The 16,977-nt window shown below is 41.6% G+C and overlaps 2 protein-coding genes across 2 annotated transcripts; both read right to left on the bottom strand.

Moving 5' to 3' along the window:
• Window positions 1-1,438: 1,438 nt before the first annotated feature.
• On the bottom strand, window positions 1,439-6,014 carry LOC4343766 (uncharacterized). The gene is made up of 7 exons (XM_015791712.3): window positions 5,876-6,014; window positions 5,258-5,401; window positions 4,821-4,919; window positions 4,309-4,385; window positions 3,886-3,994; window positions 2,506-2,834; window positions 1,439-1,969 (listed from the first exon to the last, which is right to left on the bottom strand). Exons 1-7 carry the CDS (start codon window positions 5,943-5,945, stop codon window positions 1,877-1,879), a joined length of 921 nt encoding a protein of 306 aa, XP_015647198.1. The 5' UTR covers window positions 5,946-6,014; the 3' UTR covers window positions 1,439-1,876.
• Window positions 6,015-9,915: 3,901 nt separating this feature from the next.
• LOC4343765 (zinc finger protein AZF3) lies at window positions 9,916-10,911 on the bottom strand. The gene has a single exon (XM_015791722.3). The coding sequence runs from the start codon at window positions 10,828-10,830 to the stop codon at window positions 10,150-10,152; it is 681 nt and encodes a 226-aa protein (XP_015647208.1). The 5' UTR covers window positions 10,831-10,911; the 3' UTR covers window positions 9,916-10,149.
• Window positions 10,912-16,977: the final 6,066 nt, after the last annotated feature.

Genomic DNA, 16,977 nt, shown 5'->3' with positions numbered 1-16,977 from the left:
GAGAAAGAGAAGAGGAAGGGAGAGGAGGGGAAAGAGAGAGGAACTGACGTGGACAGGCTGACATGTGGGGCTTACGTGGGTCCCACGCTGACTCAGCGCCACGTAGACCAAAACCGGGTCAAAACCACCGAAGGACCTCGGGTGACTGGTTTTGTATAGTTAAGGGACTCCGCATATCTGGTTTTGCGGTTCGAGGACGTTTTTTATCCCGATAACAAGTTGAGGGACCTTCAGTGTAGGGTTTAGGGTTGTGCGCACCGGATCGTCGAGAGACTGCACAGGCCCACCAAACATGGGCTGTGTTTAGATCCAAAGTTTGGATCCAAACTTCAGTCATTTTCTATCACATCAACCTGTCATACACATACAACTTTTCAGTCACATCATCTCCAATTTCAACCAAAATCCAAACTTTGCGCTGAACTAAACACAACCATGAAAACTATCGCTAATATTGATGGTAAACGAGGGTGGTTTTATAGTTCTAGCACCGTGCGATAAAGTTTGGTTCACGCTAAAATTAAAATTTTGGTTAAAATTGGAACGATGTGATGGAAAAGTTAGAAGAGGCAAGCACCCACTCAACTAGATGCTAAACATTTCATTAGGTCGTTCTGAGGTGGAATCGAACCACTCTGTTGCGATTATTAAGGCAGGGTGCTACTGTACCAGTAGTAGAGTGGTCAAGTTTGTATGTGTAGAAAAATTTTGATGTGATGAAAAAGTTAAAAGTTTGAAGAAAAAATTTATAACTAAACTTGGCCTTACTTTATTATTACTAATCCAACTAGGATTGTACTGATATGGATCGGCTTATAACCTGCTAACTACGAGTAAGTTTTATTATACCTGTTCTTACCAAAGTCTTGTGCACTGTAGCATGATAATACTTGCACGTAGTAATATTTGGGGCTTTTAACTATAGATTTGGCAAATAACTATTTGCCACCCCTATCTTAATGACATATGGGTCCATATGTGTCTATGACATATGAGTCTAGTGGTAAAAAGTTAATTGCCACATCAAAATTTGATAAATGGTTAAATATCTCAGTAATATTTGGTCGACGTGCAAGTGGAATTGTTTCGGAACAGGATCGATCATGCAGGCAGGATCAGCGAGAATCTGTAGAATCTGGCAGCCGTGGCATGGTGCTCCGTGCACGCAGGCTTAGCCTCGCTAGCCGCCCTGCAGCCGTCGGCGAGTTTCTCTGCTCCCTGCTGTGCTGTCTGCGAGCGCTGCGCCCGAGGCCGCCCCGACACCGCTGAGTCGCTGACACCTCGCGACAAGCCTGGACCAAAGCACCGGCTGCACGAGCCGAACGTATCCAGGGCTTTGGCTCGTACTCGTACTACGCCCAGTGCATCATTTAACTCGTCACAGCTTTGACAGGAATGTTAAAAAAAAAAAGCTTTGACAGGGAGCAGGCAACAGGAGTATGTGAATGTTCATCGATCTGCAGAATTCATCTAACCTGGACAAAGCTCACCTGTTACAGCTAGTACCTCTTCTTGCTACAGTAGCAATTTCCTGATGAACTTTGCAGTTGTTGAGTTTGAGAATAACACAGTACTCTACAGAATGGTTTGGCAAGATCAATGAAAAACACAGTACTCTACAGAATGGTTCTGAATTCTAGTCCAAGTGCATCCAATTGCACACCCTACTACACCCTACAGGTCAACTGGAAACTTTGAGCTGTTCTAAAGATTTCTTGTCTCAGAATCTGGACGAACCAACAAGTCTACAATAGCGTGCACTTTTGTGCACTCCCAAGAGGGACAAAAATTCAGTAGCTATAGCAGCTACTAGTAGTAGAGAGTTGCTGGAACAATACACTGGACGGAGGGGGCGCCCAGCAGCAGCTGCTGGCTCTCAGTAATATATTGAGAGGGTGCGGTGATGTGACAACGCCATGTTCTGAACGCCACATGACCAGAGCCATAGATCGATGTCAATGCTCAGAAGCTGCCAAGAACACCAAGAGCAAGAGCAACGTTAGTTCCTATAGTTAAATAAAATAGCCGCATTGACTGCTTTATAGTATGCCTCAAACTTAGAGTTACATGGATAAGGTGAGAAAACTCCTACTAGATGAATGTCTTGACCGTAAACTAAAGCAGAATGGTCAATTTTGCTCTTTTTCAATACTTAAGAGTAAATATAATATAACCTTTTCTGATTGCTCATCAATGTAGCGGAGCGTGCAGTGACTAGGGGTGTGTTTGTTGCTGGCCACACTTTACCACAACTAACGTTAGGCAAATTGTGATAGCCACAAAAGTGTGGTGGACAAATTGTTAGTCTCTGACATGTGGGGCATATGCTATTGAAAAAGTGTGGCAAACCACAACTGTGGCAGTAAACCAAACACATGCCTAACAAACTGCGGCAGACAAAAAATGTGGTGTGGCAAAGTGTGGCCATGAACCAAACACCCCCTCTTTGTATCTACCAAGAAATGGTATGAAAGTATTAGGTGATAGTGATTCAGATGTGCCTACCTGCTTTCCAAACTTCTTGTTGATGAGCTCTCTCATTTTTTCCACGGCATATACAGAACAAGCACGAATCTCCACTTCCTCTTCACTTCCAGGCACAATCTCACTGCTCGAATCAATTGAGCAAGATAAGTTGGAGCCATATTTCAGTATGCCAAGCTCCCTCAAGACAGCAGGAACAATATAGTCTGCAAATATGGTGATGGACTTGATGTCGTGGAACTCGCCATAGTTTTGTCCCTTAAAAGCACCCCACAGATCAGCAACAAATATCTGAGCTCTCTTATACAAGAAAACCTGGTGTCCTTTGTAAAGTGAATGATCCCGAAAACCTGCCAAAATTATATCTTAGAACAATTTATATCGCTGTACAGATGTGCTTACTGCCCATTGAAAATAGCAAAATGAAACAACGCAGTATGAACAGGTGAAAAGAATGGTGGAAATGTAAACATGCTAAGCTGGACTGCCTCTAGCAAAGAATTCCCTATTAGGCTAAGGTGAGAGGTGGAACTTGGAAGCTGGAAGCAGACAATTTAATGCATTAGTCCTTATTTTCAAATAGACATTAAAAAGGAAATAATCATAATCATGATAAACCGGCCAGGTAATATAAACATAAATCTTCAATTCTACTCAAGCTTCTGCACCAAGCGAAATGAACCAAGAATCAAGGAATCAATGAGCAAATTACTCAAATAAGTTCTAACCACTTGCTGGAACAATTTCATTTTAAAGATTCCAATCATCAGGCATTCAAGTAAACTAATAAAAAAAGAATGTCAAGAACAAAATGGCTGTAGTCAGAACAAAGATTTGCTTGACGAGGGACTTTTCTAAAAGGGAAATCAAAATGACTTTTAAAACAATCAATTGGACATGGCATCAGATGACATGTTTGAAACACAGCCTATGCAGGGGTGCATGGCCCACACAAGATTAAGCTACATGCCTGGAATGCTGCAAGTGCAACCTGACCACACCAACTCATTACTGTGTCCTCCCAGATCCACAGTAGCGGGCCAAATCTGGATGCACAACCAGTGGTTGTACGGCCATTTCTCTAGTCCTGTTTCACTACCATACATCTCATTGGCCCATTGGACAAATGGCCCATCTACAGAACAATGCTATAATCCTCTCAGTAAATACAGCTCCCCTCGTCAGGGATATGGTGTCTTCAGGGGCATCTAAAAGCCTACAAGAAGTTCTCAAAAACCAAGCTTGCAACAGTTTAGATCAGACAGATCAACTGGGGTCAGATAGTATCTTCAATTTTTGTTTTCTCTCTCTGTAATATAGCTGGACAAATCCTGGTTGGGACTCTTGGACTAGTTAAAACTAGTGCTACCAAGTAGAGGATAAGTGTAACGGAAGATTTACCAGGAAAATGACGGGTAATAAGTTCGATTAGAGTAGCAGCAGAGTTTCCAGCAGACTTCACTAGATTTGCAGCTTCACCTCCAAAGCTTCTTTCAAGTTCCATACCAACCTAAATGCATCCACCAGAATAAGAGATAATTTACAAATAAGAGATTCTTGGATGTAGCCATGTAGCCTATGCAATTGCTTGGCAACAAACCTATGGCAAAAATAATAACTATTATAGGAGCATAATTAGATCCTATCAACAATCTCAAGATGATTCCAGAAACAACTAGATGACTAAATTCATCATAATAGAGATGGTGAGTGTCTTTATGCTTTTAGGTGATGACACTGACAAATTTCAAAATGCATGAAGCAGAATACAGGGTTCTAGAGATCAACTTTTCAATGAACCAATTAAGTGCGACAGAACAGTACCTCATGAAGAAGCCGTACTCTTTCCTCCTCAATTGGCAGTGGGCGTGGCCAGTTCAGCAGTTGGCGGAGCTGAGGCCCTACATTTTAAAAACGTTTTTTTTAGTTTAAGAGATACTTACAGAGTATTCAAAATGCATCTCAGCTAATAAAAAAAGAATACCTCCCACTGTCCCAAAATATAAGCACTTCTAGAGTCTTTCAGTGAGATTAAGGAGAGGTGAAACTAAATGATATATTGTTGTGATTAGTTGAGATGAGGAAGTAGGTGGAGAAGTTGCTATATTTTGAGATAGAGGGCATAACTTTTTTATGATAGAAGGATGTAGAGCGTGAATAAGGGGCCTGAGAAGATCTAAAGTTGCACCATATGCAGGCTATCATAATGTATAACTATTGATTCCATGTCACCACAACTGGTACAATAATCCCATATTTCAGTATACTGATGTCAATAAAAACCATAAAATATACTTGTTATATAATGCAAGATGTCCGTATAGAAGAAAAGTTACCAGTGTAACTCTGGAGACGATCTGCATCAAGGGCTGTCTTATCTTTCTCTAAGGCTAACTTTAGTCCAGAAGCCAAATGGTCATAGCTCAGATCCTTATCTGTTTCAGTTACAAACATTATGATATTACTGATCATGGTTCTACAAGAAACAAACATAGAAATGAAAAAGGCTATACTGCAGCTTAATAGTAAGAACATCAATTTCAGGTCACTGGAAGCTAGTAGTAGCCTAGTACACCTATAATTCATGGAGATTACAGAACCACTAGTACACAATCTGGAAAGGCTATAGTTGATACAGGAGTAAAAGAATTGAAATCAGATAATTACAGTGGTTGATACTTGATACCTGTTGGTCCTATTTTGTATATCCTTAGGTACGAGTACGACTAACTTTTACATGTTCGAAACGATGCAGCATTGCTAGAACTTATACCTGGCCAGAAGCAGAAGTTCAGAGCATCCAGGACGAAGAGGTACTGGACAGTGAGGGGGCCATCGTCAAAATAGTGAATTCCTTCGAAGTCCCATTCAACTTTTGGAACATTTCCTTGGATTTTGTCCACCACCTTCTCGACCTCTGTAAGGGAAAAATTAATAAAAATACATGAGGATTGTACATGCGCTTTCCTTTGCAAAACAAAGGAAACATTAGCGTCAATTTGTAGGCACTAATCAAAAGCATTTGCTTCCCACAAAATCTCAAGTTCTTCTCTCAAAAGAAATACTTGGAAACTATTTGAAACAACAAACACCCAGAAAAGGATAAATAGCCAACAAGGAATTTCAGGCACAGAACTCTGAATCAATCAGAGATCGTTGCAAGGCTAACTAAACTACTAGAGTCAACTACTCATTATCTAAAATAAATCTAGAACAACTATGGCATGCATTCCAGACCAGAAATCATACTGCTACATAGACAGACAACATCGAGCAATCCCCTATTTTCTTTACAAAAATAAAACGTTGGGGGTAATCCTAAACCCTATCACCTGAGAAACATCCGGAAGCCGCGAGCAAAAAGAGAGAGAGAGAGAGAGAGAGAGCATACCTAACATGTCGACCTTGACGTGGGAGGAGCGGCTGGCCACCCACGCCGCCGACGCGCGCACGGCCTCCATGGCGAGACGGAGACGGCGAGGCGATTCGGATAAGGCAATGAGGGGAGCGCGGGGTTGGGGGAGGCGGCTGGAGGGCGGGGGACGGGGGGCGCGTGGTTTTAGCGGTTTCCGGTGGTGGTGGGGTTTTGGGGTGGTTTGGTTGGGGTATGGCTCCTGTGGTCGCTGTCGGCTCGGGCTCTCGTTTCCAAGGGCCTCGGAGAAATTGCCGTTCGCGCGGCCCAGCGACTGGCTGTGGTGGTGCGCCGTGCGGTCGGTCGGTCGGTCGGTCGGTCTATCTGGTTTGACCCAACGGCCGCCCCAGCGAAATGACCGAACTGCCCCCCAATTTAAGGGGTACGATGGAGAAGGTGGTGAGGTGACAGGTCCCTGGCCCAACTGAGCCCATGACCCATTTAGAGCATGCCCAACATGGGATTATAAGTTTAAGATTCATCGTAGAACTTGTTTTTTAAAGTCCATTTAAAGATAGGAACGGGCATCGGTTGTAGCAACAAGCTCAAATTAGAGTGATAATCTGGACCCACTCGTCAAACACTCAATGACCATAAGCTTATAAGCTTTGATTCTCTTTTGCTTTATTATTTAACTAGAAAAAATACCTGTGTGTTGCAACGGAATAAAAATAAATTATATTAAACAACAAATTTGCAAGGTTCCAATTTCTTCATGATTTAAACAAAGCATATCCTTTGCGTGGAATTACCAATTAACCTGTTCAAAATAGTCTAAATCGGCTATGATATTAGCACGACACCTACGTGGTATCTTCAGTAAGCTGACACATAATACAGTCGCAAATTAAAGTCTGCATCAAATACTACAAAACATGATACATCAAAGAAATTATAGTTAGTTCACTTTAATTCTAACATACGCCATACATTAACTCCTCGACCCAATTCCATGTGATGTCAAACCAATCGATCAAATATAATTATTTTAGCGAATGCATAAGAATAAAAGAAGATGTCATGCTGAGCTTAACGGGTTCTCTCTTCCAGTTCACATGTGTCGAACCCTCCATCACCATAAGAGCCCAGAAAACTGAAAGCACATGCAAACAAATATAACTGCATATGGATTTGGACACTATTCATTGAAGTAAGATTCTATAATCATTTGACTTGAAAACTAATTCTTATTAAAATTTACCACTGTTTCGCCAAATAAAATTTGGAGTAAGCCTTTTACTGTTGAGCGTGCATGGCTCACGTGCACGATATGGGCTCGAACTTGTGCGCAGGCGACCACAGGACCGATCTAGACGCGTATGTTCTGCGCAAACGTGTTTCTCTCCTACTCCAACATGGATGCACACACCCATTCGATCATCGTGTTCTCTCCTATTCCTGCACGGACAACGAACGAAGCGGAGAGCCGGAGAGTACGAGGATGTGGGATGACGCGCGATGATACAATAATGGGTGACACACGAAATTTTTTCCGGAATACTTGCATATTTTTAAGTAGGTAGGTATAGAATTAAATTAATTTACAAGTAAAATAAGTGTGGGTAAAATAATATGACTGGATTTAATTTTTATTAAATTACTTATGATTAATTACACTATTTAGAATTTTCTAGGATTTTTCAGAGCTCAAATGCTAATTTTAATAATACAAATATAATTATAGTAATTAATTTAAATTAAAAATAAACTAAAAACATCTCCTAAGTCAGGGTCAAATATTGCCCATTCTTCCTTCCTCCTCCCCCAAGCCGGCCCACTTCCTCTCCTCTATCTTCTTCTCCCTCCTAGGCCGGCATCCTTTTCTCATGCTCGGCCTAGCCCAAGCCACTCCCATCTCCCCTACTGATGCATGGGACCCAGTGCCACAGTGTCATCTTCAACCTCCAGACCAAAATCCCGACGTTGTACATCGATACGGGAGTCGCATCCAGTTCTGAATCCGGCCTCGTCGCTGCTTCCCTTACCAAATTGGATGCGAAAACGGAATCCCCTAATCCTCCTCTTACTTTCCCCATTGAAATCCCCAAATATTCTAAAGGAAATCACGTGAATTTTGGCAATGTTTCTAATCCAGAGAACTCGGTAAAACCCTAGCCTCAATAGGAAAGACTCGGACAAACAACGGGCTTGATTAGGATTCGAGTCGACAGACGAAAAATCCACCGAAAGCCTTATGTATTTTGTAAGTAGGTATAGATATAGATGCGTCCACTTATAGGATGGACAGCGGATTCTATACAATGCTAAACTTTTCATCCAATTGCTCTTACACTAGTGGGTGTCATCTTAACATCCCTTCCTGAAAATATACATCGTGCATGCCCTTAACAACCACATGAAGCTTGTAGCTTCCGGTACGTCAGATGCTAGCAGATAATGAAATAGCGGAAACATCACATAACCACATTAAATTCCGGTATCACATTTGTGTTGTCTAATCTAGCTAGATGTATAAGGAAGGATTACAACTTGGCTAGTGTAACGTTTGACACTTGGTTGGGTTGCCCAGCCTGCTTAACTAGGCAAGAAAATACTAACCAAGGTGAGCTCTAGCTTATTGTGGATGTTATGGGGCCTAGGTGGTCCACGGAGGGCCTTTGGGCTATATCCCGGGGGTAGGCTAAGGGCCTAGGCCCATGCGACAGCATAATGTAAATGGAAGGAGATAGGAAATAAGGGAACCTATCCCGCCTGATGTACTCAGATGTATAAGAAAGGATTACAACTTTGCTAGCGTAACGTTTGACACTTGGTTGGGTTGCCCAGCTGCTTAACTAGGCAAGAAAATACTAGCCAAGGTGAGCTCTAGCTTATTGTGGATGTTATGGGGCCTAGGTGGTCCACAGGAGGCCTTTGGGCTATATCCCGGGGGTAGGCTGAGGGCCTAGGCCCATGCGATAGCAAAATGTAAATGGAAGGTGATAGGAAATAAGGGAACCTATCCCGCCTGATGTACTCAGATAGCATGTACCAGGATTATAAGGGATACCACATCACACTTACCGCCGGACGCACCCTCACTATATAAGAGGTGGCGGTATGAACCCTAGGGGGTGACATACACTCTCACTCATATTCACTGGACATAGATACAATCCACATACAACTGGATTAGGGTATTACCTTGTATTGAGGGCCTAAATCAGTATAAACATCTGTGTCACCATCTCTCCTTGATCTTGCGCACCCTATAAATTTTATTGCTGATATTAGAAATCGACATTTATGGGAGAGAGGAGATTTGTTTGGCTGTTTCGCCTATGAGAGCAGTTATCCACTAAATTTGTATGCTTGACGATGGAGGAGAGCCAAATCTACTCTCCTAGCCAGGGCAAGCAAATTCTTGCCAAAACTACCTTTTTCTTGGCAAAGCTAGCCTTTTGAACCACATACCAAACATCAGGCCTAGCCAAGCAAGGGTAGGAACGTTCTAGCCTAGGATCCAAATGCTTTCCTAAATATTATGAAGTTGAAAGGAAAAATATAGAGTTACCTTTTATATCTTGAAAAGGTTGAAAAATAGTAAGTAGCAGGGCCTGTGCAATGTTCACTCAGTCGGACCCTCCCCACCCTACCTACCCAAATTAAAATCTAAATTATCAAGGGGTGAGATTGCTACAAGATTTGTGTAACAAAATGAAAACAAATATTCTCTCCACCCTGTTGCCATCGCTCCTACTCAACCACATCTTGAGTAATGTTGCCATTTGTCCTTTCCCTTGCTTGCACCATTGTAACCCATTTTCTTGAACACCGGTGTGCTTTCCTCGCTCTACAACTCCTAACTCTTCTTTAGCTCCTCACCTCTGATGAGTTGCCCCTAATTAACCCAGATGACCCAATTCAACTTACTTGTCAGAGTTTAAGTCATTTCTATCGCACCACTGAGAAAACTGCTAGCATTTCTATATGTTGTCCCCTCTCCCTCTTCATCAACTGGAGATTGAAAACAATATTTGAGATTCAAAGAAACTCAATCACATGATGAGTAAAAAAAATGTCACCAACATCACAACTAGCATTTAGATTCATAATACAATCGATAGAATCACAAATTATAGATTGATACATGGTGCATACATGTATGATGGAAAATTTAAGCTAGGGAAATTTCTAGCTCCCTAGAAATATAGAAAACCATCTAACCATGACATATATACCATGTCAACTGTCCCCATCGCCCAACCAAAACAACTAGATAACAATCTAAACATGAACAAGTATTGCGCTGGTTAGGGGAGTGTCATCATCCGCGCTTTGGCCTCTGAATGTGAGCTCTCAGCCTCGTCTCCCACCATCGTTGCCACAACAGGCACGTTCAGGTCAAAGTCTTTCAACACTAGCTTCAGTGCTCCTGTAACCTTGGTCTTCACAACGTTCTTCTCCTTGACAGAGCCTCCTTCAACACCACCCACATAGTGCACCCGCATGTGTCCTCCTAGCGCCTGCCCAGATGGGAACTCAAGGCGACAGATAGAGCACTTGTGCCCCTTAACCACCATGGTCCTATCGGAGGACAACTCATCACCGGCCACCACTTGTGCAAATAGGTTGCGGTGGCACGTCATGTGCCCACCCAACGCCTGGTAACACCAGTACACCTTGCCACACACCGAGCACTCATAAGCCCGTTGGCTTGGTTTCACCAGCTCCAAAGTGTCAACACCCACACCTTTTACGTCTCCCATCCCTCGGATGTCCTTGGTCTCGTCCCGAATGCCATGTGCGAGCATCAAGAGAGAAGTCGCCAAGTACTCCTCCTCAGAATCACTGCCGATGGCGACACTACCAGAGATGTTACGACTCTTGCTAGTGTCAAAATCGTGGTGCTTGGATGGGAACACCTGATGGGCTCGGAAGTCCACCGGCGTTGGAGACAACGGAGGCACCAATGGCTTCTCGTTTAGCCCCATAGTGGTATGAAATCGACCTCACACAAACGCTAAGAATGGGAGGAACAATAACAGGAAAAGGGTAGGTGCGTGCAAGTGAGATGAGAAGGCATGGGTTGTGGTGGCCATATATAGCGCGTGGCAGGGTGAGTGGTGCAGGGCATGGAGTGCCAAATAGGCAACGGGCATGGTGCAAGCGGTAAGTGTGAATGGGCCCACCGACAATGACATGTTTGCAGTTGGTTCGAAGTCTATCGTGTCGTCTGGGTTGTGAGACTTGGTGGTAAATTCACCAGCATTTGGAAGGTGATCTGACGGTTTGTGGCCGCTGGGTATCAGATTGTGAGATATGTGCCGTTTGATATGACGTGGCAGGGTTGAGACAGCTTGTCACCTTGTGTTTGTTATAGTATGTGATAGAATAAAAAGGATGGTACATGCGCTTGTTAGTTTGTGCATGCTTGAGATTTTTGACACATTTTCTTCTTTTTTGGGAGGTTGTGTGCATTAATTGCTCTTATATCTACTTTAAGAAACCTTAGAAGATATTAAAGGATATCTTTATTAAATTGGTGGGAGAATAAAATGCATTTATATTCCTAAATATTTGTATGGGGATATAAATCTATCTGCTTTTATGGAAGTATATATATTATTGGACTGCCAAATTTATTCATTTTATCTTTTCGAGAAAAGTGAGTTATTACGATTGAATTAGTTTGAAATATTTTATTTAACATTTATTGCAAGATATAGATCTTCTGCAATAAATGCAAAAGGTTGTTGTGTGAACATTAATGTGTTTTGAACTATAGTACGGTTCAATAATTTGACATGAGAATTTTTTAAGGGGGTAGGGACAAAATTTCAAAAACAAATTAATTTAAGAGTTCATTTAAGAGTTCTATCGAATGTTATGAATGATTGTTTTTTATGAATTTCAAAATTCGAACAAAACTCTACTGCATTTTTGTTCATCCCTAGATGACTTTGTCAGACAACAAGGTGGTAGGACGAGGTGAACGAGGATGTATGTAACATTATCCAGTGCTAGCGATGTTGGGCATAGAGGTTATTCACTCAGTGTTCCTTGATTGCGAATTCCTCACATCTAGAGGGGCAAGGAAGAACGGCTTCTATGGAGCTACCACTGATGCAATTGACCTATGTCTACACATGAAGAGGATTGAGCCATCATGAAGAAAGTGCTTTCGTATAAAGGACATTTTTTAAACTAATGATCTGTTCAGATTACTATCAAAATTAACATTTTCAAAAGTTGCTAATTCCAAAATTTCGGTAAATTGGTAGCATTGTCAAGATTTTATAGAATAGTTTAAATGTATTGTTGCCAAAATTTTCTATGCATTATCAATGTTTGATAACAAACTAAATGCAACCATATATTTATCAACTTTATCAAATAATGTAATGATTTAAAATGATATTAATCTGAACATGCCCTAAGGTGGCTAGGCTCTAGAACCGATCAATGGATCTAAAAGCTTGGAAACCTTTGTTTGAAATTCTATACTCTTTTGGTATTGTCGAGTCTTTTGGTGTTGTAGTGATTTTCCTGTAGCACTTGACTTAGGACATTCATCGTTTACCAGAGATGACCAAGATTGTCCCTGATGTCGATTAGTACTGCCCTCTACAATAGCTAGTTTAGAATATTCCAATCCTTAAACTAAACTGAATATTCAACCACAATTAATTTACCCTTTAGCGTGAGCAAATATGATTACACAAAATTGCTGAAATATCACAGATCAAAACTTCAGATAGATAGCGTTGGAATCATCTCCAGCTCCTCATAAAGTGTCTTTAGGGAATGTGCCTTGCTAGCTAGCCGAGGTGAGACTGATGCTAGCCGCTGCTGTTTTGCTCGTTGGAACAGGCCACTCTATTATCTGTTCTTTTGAGAGCATCAAAGTGGTTGGGGTGACAGCTCCTCATAAAGATAGAAATGACAAAAAATAGAAGGGTTGAGGCACCTAGCTACTTGTACTGAAAGCTTAGATTAACTGTTTCAAAAGAAAAAGGTTAGATTAACTTAGAGGAGTCGATAATGGACTGCCGGTCATGCGCTGGGCACATCAGACACGACTCTTGTTTGTGTGGACCTCAATTCCGAAAATACATAGACAATGAAATAGTTAATATTAGGGATGAAAATGGTACGAAAACAGACCACCTTTATCGTTTTTGTTTTCATATTTTTTCAGAATTGGAAACCCCGGATAAAAAACAGAATCAAATATTGTCGAAAACGAAAACAGAGCGAAAACAGACCGGCGCTGATATAGTAACAAAAATTTATCGGAATAAAAAACCCCTCAAACTAAGCTTTAAACTATATCAAATCTAATTCTCAAGTCTCATATTTTAACATTATATCACAAAACACAATCATGTCAAGTCCAATTCTTAAGTTTGAATTGGGTGTATTGGGTTGGGCTGAATTGAGTGACTTGGAATTAGTATGCTGAATTGGGATAGGCTGGGGAGGAATTATAGACTACGGTATGGGCCTTCTTAATTCCGGAAATTCCAAGAAATTTTCCGACCGATTCCGAGTTCCGACGAAAACTGCCATTATCATATTCGATTCCGTTTCCGATAAAATATTTCCGAATTCGTTTCCGTTTCCGTTTCCGAAAAATTATGACCGACAGATACTGTTTTCGAAAATAGGTTCGGAATCCAGAAAGTTTCCATACTGTTTTTATCCATAGTTAATGTGTATGATATTATAGGTACCGGATCTAATACCTTTGATACCAAATATGATATTTCGTAGGTACTATGCTTATGTTGTACGAAAAATAAACGGCATCATACATTTTGGAAAGGGGTAGTACTAAACACCGTGGGCATTAAACTCGGGACGAAACGTGAACCGACGTGTGCAATAGCGTGATCGTTTACACTACTTGTTTGCACAATGTGGCGGCAAAGGCCCAATCATTAGCTCACTTAGTTGCACCCCAGTATAGCTGAGATAGCGAGCTGATTCAGTGATGATCTCGCTCTCCGCGCGCGAGTGAGTACACGCGTACGAGAATCTAAACCACACACACAGGCAGATCGATCAAGGCATATATACTACTCTGCTTGCTGTGTAGCTAGCAGCAGCTGTGCCACTCACTCTCGACGTGGATGTATTACGCAGAAATGTGCAGAATCATATGCTTAATACTTTACCAAGTCGCATTAATTTTTCAATGGGAAGCAGCATTAGCTGTGCCTTGATTATTGCTAGCTTCCCCCACATGCTCCTTCACAAAACGCTTTAAGTGCGTTTGATTTGGGGCGCAGATACGCGCGGTGTCTCCCTAATCGTCTCCGTGGAGAATAATCCCCACGAGGTAATGTCTACTTATGTTGCTGGAATTTGATAACATTATCATCGGTAGTATAATAGTTGGATGTAGGTCTCGTTGCTCGATCCAGTTGGATCGGTCATAAATGAGATGATTTCTTTCTGACTTGTTAAAGATGATAATGGGGATTTGGACTCAACATGGATGACAGGGTGAGGTGAATTACTGCGTGCTGATTGATGAACTCGGTTTATACATTCGTGCAGTGGAGAAATATTGTCACTAGCTAGTTTATACTACCTCAGATGATTGATCAACCTACCATCTTGTAACTTCTCTAATGCAGATATACTACTGAATGTGTTTCTGTCAATTAATAGAATCCATAGTTTGAGCATAACGCTAAGAACTTTCGTAAAGTGTCAGAACCAACGAACAATAAACAGGCAAATTGAGGGGAAGAAACGCACCTCACTGACATCTCAGGCTGATAGGGATCCGCTAATGTCTTCGTCCTCTGGTTTACTTCCATTTAGTTGACATTACAGATAAAGATTGCGTCAGGCTTATGCCTGCAGGGTGCAAATGATGTGAGAAATGAGAATACAGATTAGTACCCTGAAAAGTAGGGATGGCAATGGGTCGGGTCGGGTTGGGTGCGGGTAGAGCAAGTCCGTACCTGACCCGCTTTTGCCCGCCCGATTGATACCCGATAGAATTGGCGGGTAGAAATTCATACCCATGCCCATACCCGTTGGGTATGGTATACCCGGTGGATACCCAGTGGGTTTCATATGATTGATATCTCAATAGAAAGGTAACTAAATAAAGAGCAATAAAATCAGTAAATCGTAAAATTATCACCAATGGTTAAAAAGAGCAATACAAATTATAAACAAGCTAGCATAATTTCATCAAAGTTCAAGATTTTAATAGATCAAAGGAAAATAGGTATGAGAGATAGACCAAAATCAACCTCTACATTAATTTCGGGTCGGGTATGGGTTACCATATAAAACCCGGCTACTACCCATTAGATTTTCGGGTTACGGCCGGGCGTACCTACGGGCAAAAAATTAACCCCATACCCATACCATCGGATCGGGTATGGATACCCGAACCCGTGGGTAAAATTGCCATCCCTACTGAAAAGGAATACTTGTCCCAGCCAAATTCTGGTCTTAAGGTATGTCTCCCTTACGGCTTATCGAACGTGCACCTGGATGCGACAGCGAAGCAGATGGCCATCCTTGCTGAAAGACAAGAAGTGATGTTACATGGGTATTTGAGGGCTGGGGCACTTCAATTAAAAGAAGAAAAAATAATAATGTACGCTGAAGTTATCATACATAGTTCTTCAACAAATATATCACGGAAGACAATTTACCTTTTGCTAGCGCCATCCCAAAGGCCATAAAACTGTCACATCCACCAGTTGCAAATGTGCCGTATCTGCAAATGTGGGATATTTGAGGCCATTAAAGAAAACAAAGTAATCGAAACAGTTGGAGAGAGATCAAGGGAATTTCTTTGCATTGAGTGGGATGAAATTGTATTTGACAACATAAACGATGTTCCTTGCATTCTCAGATAATCAATGGCAACCACCTATGAGCATGCAGACTATGTAGATTAAAAATATGATCACGTGGCAATGCTAGTAATGTCTCATCTTCAGTAAATAGCTATTCATGAAAGTTTTCCTTTTGCAGCTTAAGTGCATACTTAGTCAGAGAACATATTCAAATTAATCATAGCAACTCGTCGTTCCGAAGGACCCAGAGCGAATACTTTACTTTCAAATGATCGCATAACACAACGTGAAATATATTCCATGATCAGATCGACTATACAGAAATATAAACAGTAACTACAGAAGGATAAATGTTCGGCCTAAAATGGATAAAAACCACAACTAAACAATTTAATCTGTTGTAGCACTGTGATAAAAGTTTGTCTTAAACCAAGAAGGAAGTTCCTTCTAAGATACTAGATAGGATTATCCTCCTTACCAGTAAAACCTGAACTCAGCTAGCACATTATGAGGTCGAATTGACAAATTTCAGAAGATAGACATTTTTTATTGGCAGGGTTTAGAAGACCTACCCCATCTAGAAACTATATCATGAATTCCAACTAGCGACTTCTAAAAAAAATGAATTTTACAAAGTCAAACAACACTTTCTAGCCACACGAAAACGCAATAACGAGTACCTACCTGCATGTAGGACTGTAGGAGTATTCGACACAGCGAGCTGGGGAATCATGGGGCCCCATTATATTATTTCCACCAGAACTGCTGGCCAACCTGAAAAAACACAGTTTCAGGAACACATAAGCATCAGTTTCACTTCGATTTTTGTTACTGATCAGACCTAACAGAAAAGAGAAAGATGAATTAGCACAACTCCGAATTTTCAATGGTGCTCGCTGGTTTTATAACTCACAAATGTCCTGAAACTATATTCATATCCAACTTTTCTCATTATAAATGTGCGTCTCCAGAATGGAGAAGAGAATTTTCAGAGAACCCAATTCTATTCAGAGCAACGCAAAGTCGCAAACAATACTTGATTACACTTGCAGTAGTCTTGCCCCAATTGAATCGCTCATCCAAAAACCAATCGAAGTCGAACGGGACGGGACGGACAAGGAGACCGCCGTCACCTTCACAAGCGGCGCCGTCGCTGACGACCCGTACGTGGACCAAAAGAAACAACTAGGGTTTCCTATTCCCAAACAAGCAGAAAGAGCGATTGAGAGGCCGAGAGGGCGATTCATAGAAATCACAATCACCGTATTGGCAGCAAACTTGTCGTCAATGGTATCAGTCCGCCTTGGG

This window comes from Oryza sativa, chromosome 7 (genome assembly GCF_034140825.1).
Source record: "Oryza sativa Japonica Group chromosome 7, ASM3414082v1".
NCBI lineage: Eukaryota > Viridiplantae > Streptophyta > Magnoliopsida > Poales > Poaceae > Oryza > Oryza sativa.
This window is presented reverse-complemented; position numbering and strand designations above follow the sequence as displayed.